General features: G+C 44.6%; 1 protein-coding gene across 1 annotated transcript in view; it reads right to left on the bottom strand.

Moving 5' to 3' along the window:
- Positions 1 to 487: 487 nt before the first annotated feature.
- LOC130212216 (F-box/WD repeat-containing protein 7-like) overlaps positions 488 to 7,342 on the bottom strand; it is a 28,829-nt gene continuing 21,974 nt past the window's right edge. The window contains exons 12-13 of the mRNA XM_056443399.1: positions 2,201 to 2,350; positions 488 to 2,114 (exon numbers count right to left, since the gene is read on the bottom strand). Of these exons, the coding sequence (XP_056299374.1) occupies positions 1,966 to 2,114; positions 2,201 to 2,350 (299 nt within the window). The 3' untranslated portion in view covers positions 488 to 1,965. The remainder of the gene's footprint in view (positions 2,115 to 2,200; positions 2,351 to 7,342) is intronic.

The following is a 7,342-nucleotide window of genomic DNA, read 5'->3' as shown; positions in this document are numbered from 1 at the left end:
CCTGTCTTCCATGGACAATGTTTTTTTATTGCTGAGGGAAGTGGAAGTGCAGAGACAGATCAGAAGGCAATTGTGTGTGTTCTGTTGTCTTCTGCAGAATAAATAAGTGCTGGGAAAATCCACCATCTGAGCCGACTTCTTCCATGCCCGTTCCACATCAGTTACATCTGCTCTGAACCTCTTTCATGTGAGGGTGAAACTCTTATTCTGTAAACCTCTGAAACCCAACCCAATGTTCCTTAAAGCTGCTCTGAACCTCTCATGCCCAAAGTCACAGTGTGTTGATAGTTGTTGTTGGACCGTGTTGAGCACGCTGTGTTCTTGAAATAAAGCTTTGTTTTTTACAATATTCTACTCAAAACCTCTCTTCCTCATTGTTGAGTGATATTTAAACCACGTCGCCCAACTGCGCCCCCCCCAAAAAAAATGTCACCAGCCGCCACTGATATACATATATTAAAAGAAATGTAAACACGTGGAGCCACTCTGTTTTTTTTATAAAACTTTATTGATCCACATTTCTTTCCACCACGAACAATGTTTGTTTTCTTCATATAAAAAGCTGAATATTTACATCTTCTTTATTTACAGTATTTTACACGTCGGAGCCTCACAATTAATATCTTTAATAATATATTAAGTTGTTAATATGTCTTTAATATTTCTTGAGCTGAGGAGAAACTGTTTGATAATTAGTGTTGTTCTTAAATAAAGCAGGAAAATCAAACGTTTATTTACTATGGAAGCAAATAAATAATTAGATTTAATATTTTAGATTGTGAACAAAAAAGCTCAATTATATTTAATATATATATTTTTTAAATCAAATAAATACTGAATTTTTTTACAGTGAAATGATAATGAATTATTTTTTATTAATTAAAAAGCGGTTTTCAGATTAAATTGATTGATTTTAAGTTGTTCGTTGAAAAATGTGATAAAAGTGTTTTAAACTAAGTGAAAACAAAAATAATAATATATACGAACAAAAACTCAGGAACGATTTAATTTGAATAATTTTGTATTAAAGATTTTTATTTCTGAATATTAATTTTCTTTTCACTTTTGGGAATTTTAGAGTTAAATGTAAAGAAAAAAGGTGAATTATTGATGAAGGATCATTTAGATCATTAATGTTTACATTTAGATTGTTAGAATAACAACAAAAGATTATACATTAAAACACTAAATACTACAATACATTTTAATTTATTGTAAAAAAAAAAAGAAAGTGAAGTTTTCAAAGTGAAATATTAGTGACATTAACTAAGAGATATTTTAGTGTTAAATAGTGAATTAAATGTCACAATGAAGTGGTTGTGTATGGATATAATAAATAAACATTTCTTTGCTTCTTAAGTTCTGATGTTGATTTTCCTGCTAAATTAAAGTTAAATATGAACAGAAAAAAAAGATTTAAATTTAAAACATTATTAAAATGTTTCATTATAACGTGTAATAATAAATATATAATTCATAGATCCGGCTGTGAGCCTCCTGGTTTACAGTTTGGCCACTTTCACGTCGAAACAAACAACAAACACATCGTAGCACGGCAGCGGGAGAGACGGGCAATGTGGAAAACAAACAAACAAACAATAAAACAAACAAACAAACAAACCGCTGGTTTGAAAACAGAAACTGGTCCAGAGCAACAAGTTGCTCAACATTTGGTTTGTTACATTCCATCGTTGTTTCGTCCCCCCAGGACTGTTGTTGTTGTTGTTGTTGTCCGCGTTTCCTCCTGAACTTCAGTCGTCTACGAGACGTTTTAGTTTTTATCCGTCAAGAGAAAAAACATTCGTTGGTTGCCGGATTTTGAAGATTTCAACGTTCTCGTCTCTCCAGGACTGTTGTTGTTGTTGTTGTTGACATTCATACCTGTCTGTTAGAGGAAGTGAATCCATCCAGACTTTGATCAAAAAGAACAAGCGTGACCCCGCCCCCTCTCTGGGTCTCCGCCCCTCACTGGGTCTGGGTCTGGGCCTCCGGGTCCTGGTCCTGGTCCGGGTCGAAGTCCAGGACCAGCAGCTTGGTCTCCTCCGTCCCGTTCCGGCTGCCGGCGGCACAAACCAGCCGCGTGTCGGAGGCCCGGATCCTCCACACGACGCCACCTGCGGAGCAAGAGAGAAGGGCTGTGATTGGTCGAGCCAGGTGGGTGTTTAGGGGGGGGTGTTGAGGGGGCCTAGGGGGTCCTGACCTGCTCCCCGGCTCTGCAGGGTCACCACGTCCCGGAGCCAGGACCCGGTCTTCAGGTCCCACAGCTTCACGGTGCCGTCGTCAGAGCTGGACAGAACCAGACCGCGGCAGAACTGCAGACACGTCACTGCCGACCGGTGCTTGTTGGGCCCTGAAGGCAACACGATCAATAACACACGATCAATAACACGCGATCATTAACACACGATCAATAATACGATCAATAACTTTCAATTCAATTCAGTTTATTTGTATAGCCCAATTTCACAAATTACTAATTAGTCTCGGAGTGCTTTACAATCTGTACACATAGACATCCCTGCCCCAAAACCTCACATCGGACCAGGAAAAACTCCCAAATAACCCTTCAGGGGGAAAAAAAGGGAAGAAACCTGGAGGAGAGAACAGAGGAGGATCCCTCTCCAGGATGGACAGAACAATAGTTATCAAGCTCCTCTTTTATGGAACCAGCTTCACCTTCAGTCCGGGAGGCAGACACAGTCACCTCGTTTAAGAGTAGACTTAAGACCTTCCTCTTTGACAGAGCTTATAGTTAGGGCTGAATCAGGTTCACCTGGTCCAGCCCCTTGATATGCTGCTATAGGCTTATAGCTGCCGGGGGACGTTTAGGATGCACTGAGAACCTATCTCCTCTTTTCTCTCTCCTTAAGGATGAATGTTCATCTCTCAATCACACGTTACTAACTCTGCTTTCTCCCCGGAGTCCTTTTGACTTCACGTCTCATGGGGTCATCGGACCCTATGAGACGGCATAGATCCTATCTGCCTGATGGATCGTCTGGGTCGTGGAATTCCTGCTCATGACTACGCCACTGTCCTGTTGAGACTCCGCCCACTCCTCCTCCCCACCGCCATCTGCCTGATGGATCGTGGAGGTCTCCATCGTGGAATATGTCTACTATGAACTATTCATACACTCTGTCATATTCATTGAATGTATTTTAACTCTAAATATGTCCTTCTGTACACATTACATCTATTGCATCTGTCCATCCTAGGAGAGGGATCCTCCTCTGTTGCTCTCCTTCAGGTTTCTTCCCTTTTTTTCCCCCTGAAGGGTTATTTGGGAGTTTTTCCTGGTCCGATGTGAGGTTTTGGGGCAGGGATGTCTATGTGTACAGATTGTAAAGCACTCCGAGACTAATTTGTAATTTGTGAAATTGGGCTATACAAATGAACTGAATTGAATTGAATTGAATGTCATGTGACCAGAAGGACAGATTAGAGTTAAAATACATTCAATAACAAGCGATCAATAACACGGGATCAATAACACACGATCAATAACACGCGATCAATAACACGCGATCAATAATACATAAAGTACACAAATTACATAAAGTACACAGAGTACATAAAGTACAGAGTACATAAAGTACACAGAGTACATAAAGTACAGAGTACATAAAGTACAGAGAGTACATAAAGTACAGAGTACATAAAGTACACAAAGTACAGAGTACATAAAGTACAGAGTACATAAAGTACACAGAGTACAGAGTACATAAAGTACAGAGTACATAAAGTACACAGAGTACATAAAGTACACAGTACATAAAGTACACAAAGTACAGAGTACATAAAGTACAGAGTACATAAAGTACACAAAGTACAGAGTACATAAAGTACACAAAGTACAGAGTACATAAAGTACAGAGTACATAAAGTACATCAAGTACACATAAAGTACACTGACCCGTCAGCGTGTGCAGGCAGCGGCCCGTCCTCAGAGTACACATAAAGTACATAAAGTACACATAAAGTACACTGACCCGTCAGCGTGTGCAGGCAGCGGCCCGTCCTCAGAGTACACATAAAGTACATAAAGTACACATAAAGTACACTGACCCGTCAGCGTGTGCAGGCAGCGGCCCGTCCTCACAGAGTACACATAAAGTACATAAAGTACACATAAAGTACACTGACCCGTCAGCGTGTGCAGGGAGCGGCCCGTCCTCACAGAGTACACATAAAGTACATAAAGTACACATAAAGTACACTGACCCGTCAGCGTGTGCAGGCAGCGGCCCGTCCTCACAGAGTACACATAAAGTACATAAAGTACACATAAAGTACACTGACCCGTCAGCGTGTGCAGGCAGCGGCCCGTCCTCAGAGTACACATAAAGTACACATAAAGTACACTGATCCGTCAGCGTGTGCAGGCAGCGGCCCGTCCTCACAGAGTACACATAAAGTACATAAAGTACACATAAAGTACACTGACCCATCAGCGTGTGCAGGCAGCGGCCCGTCCTCAGAGTACACATAAAGTACATAAAGTACACATAAAGTACACTGACCCGTCAGCGTGTGCAGGCAGCGGCCCGTCCTCACAGAGTACACATAAAGTACATAAAGTACACATAAAGTACACTGACCCGTCAGCGTGTGCAGGCAGCGGCCCGTCCTCACAGAGTACACATAAAGTACATAAAGTACATAAAGTACACTGACCCGTCAGCGTGTGCAGGCAGCGGCCCGTCCTCAGAGTACACATAAAGTACATAAAGTACATAAAGTACACTGACCCGTCAGCGTGTGCAGGCAGCGGCCCGTCCTCAGAGTACACATAAAGTACATAAAGTACATAAAGTACACATAAAGTACACTGACCCGTCAGCGTGTGCAGGCAGCGGCCCGTCCTCACAGAGTACACATAAAGTACATAAAGTACACATAAAGTACCCTGACCCGTCAGCGTGTGCAGGCAGCGGCCCGTCCTCAGAGTACACATAAAGTACATAAAGTACACTGACCCGTCCGTGTGCAGGCAGCGGCCCGTCCTCAGAGTACACATAAAGTACATAAAGTACATAAAGTACACATAAAGTACCCTGACCCGTCAGCGTGTGCAGGCAGCGGCCCGTCCTCAGAGTACACATAAAGTACATAAAGTACACATAAAGTACACTGACCCGTCAGCGTGTGCAGGCAGCGGCCCGTCCTCAGAGTACACATAAAGTACATAAAGTACACATAAAGTACCCTGACCCGTCAGCGTGTGCAGGCAGCAGCCCGTCCTCAGAGTACACATAAAGTACATAAAGTACATAAAGTACACTGACCCGTCAGCGTGTGGAGGCAGCGGCCCGTCCTCACAGAGTACACATAAAGTACATAAAGTACATAAAGTACACTGACCCGTCAGCGTGTGCAGGCAGCGGCCCGTCCTCAGAGTACACATAAAGTACATAAAGTACATAAAGTACACATAAAGTACCCTGACCCGTCAGCGTGTGCAGGCAGCGGCCCGTCCTCAGAGTACACATAAAGTACATAAAGTACACATAAAGTACACTGACCCGTCAGCGTGTGCAGGCAGCGGCCCGTCCTCAGAGTACACATAAAGTACATAAAGTACATAAAGTACACATAAAGTACACTGACCCGTCAGCGTGTGCAGGCAGCGGCCCGTCCTCAGAGTACACATAAAGTACATAAAGTACATAAAGTACCCTGACCCGTCAGCGTGTGCAGGCAGCGGCCCGTCCTCAGAGTACACATAAAGTACATAAAGTACACATAAAGTACCCTGACCCGTCAGCGTGTGCAGGCAGCGGCCCGTCCTCAGAGTACACATAAAGTACATAAAGTACATAAAGTACCCTGACCCGTCAGCGTGTGCAGGCAGCGGCCCGTCCTCAGAGTACACATAAAGTACATAAAGTACATAAAGTACACATAAAGTACCCTGACCCGTCAGCGTGTGCAGGCAGCGGCCCGTCCTCAGAGTACACATAAAGTACATAAAGTACATAAAGTACCCTGACCCGTCAGCGTGTGCAGGCAGCGGCCCGTCCTCAGAGTACACATAAAGTACACATAAAGTACACTGACCCGTCAGCGTGTGCAGGCAGCGGCCCGTCCTCAGAGTACACATAAAGTACATAAAGTACACTGACCCGTCAGCGTGTGCAGGCAGCGGCCCGTCCTCAGAGTACACATAAAGTACATAAAGTACACATAAAGTACACTGACCCGTCAGCGTGTGCAGGCAGCGGCCCGTCCTCAGAGTACACATAAAGTACATAAAGTACACTGACCCGTCAGCGTGTGCAGGCAGCGGCCCGTCCTCAGAGTACACATAAAGTACATAAAGTACATAAAGTACACATAAAGCACACTGACCCGTCAGCGTGTGCAGGCAGCGGCCCGTCCTCAGAGTACACATAAAGTACATAAAGTACATAAAGTACACAGACCCGTCAGCGTGTGCAGGCAGCGGCCCGTCCTCAGAGTACACATAAAGTACATAAAGTACACATAAAGCACACTGACCCGTCAGCGTGTGCAGGCAGCGGCCCGTCCTCAGAGTACACATAAAGTACACATAAAGTACACTGACCCGTCAGCGTGTGCAGGCAGCGGCCCGTCCTCAGAGTACACATAAAGTACATAAAGTACACATAAAGTACACTGACCCGTCAGCGTGTGCAGGCAGCGGCCCGTCCTCACAGTACACATAAAGTACATAAAGTACACTGACCCGTCAGCGTGTGCAGGCAGCGGCCCGTCCTCAGAGTACACATAAAGTACATAAAGTACACTGACCCGTCAGCGTGTGCAGGCAGCAGCCCGTCCTCAGAGTACACATAAAGTACATGAAGTACATAAAGTACACATAAAGTACCCTGACCCGTCAGCGTGTGCAGGCAGCGGCCCGTCCTCAGAGTACACATAAAGTACATAAAGTACACTGACCCGTCAGCATGTGCAGGCAGCGGCCCGTCCTCAGAGTACACATAAAGTACACATAAAGTACACATAAAGTACACTGACCTGTCAGCGTGTGCAGGCAGCGGCCCGTCCTCAGAGTACACATAAAGTACATAAAGTACATAAAGTACACATAAAGTACCCTGACCCGTCAGCGTGTGCAGGCAGCGGCCCGTCCTCAGAGTACACATAAAGTACATAAAGTACACTGACCTGTCAGCGTGTGCAGGCAGCGGCCCGTCCTCACAGTACACATAAAGTACATAAAGTACATAAAGTACATAAAGTACCCTGACCCGTCAGCGTGTGCAGGCAGCGGCCCGTCCTCACAGTACACATAAAGTACATAAAGTACATAAAGTACCCTGACCCGTCAGCGTGTGCAGGCAGCAGCCCGTCCTCA

The sequence above is a fragment of the Pseudoliparis swirei genome, chromosome 21, assembly GCF_029220125.1.
Source record: "Pseudoliparis swirei isolate HS2019 ecotype Mariana Trench chromosome 21, NWPU_hadal_v1, whole genome shotgun sequence".
In the NCBI taxonomy this organism is placed as follows: Eukaryota; Metazoa; Chordata; class Actinopteri; order Perciformes; family Liparidae; genus Pseudoliparis; species Pseudoliparis swirei.
Note: the sequence above shows the minus strand (reverse complement) of the source record. Positions and strands in the feature narration are given on the sequence as shown.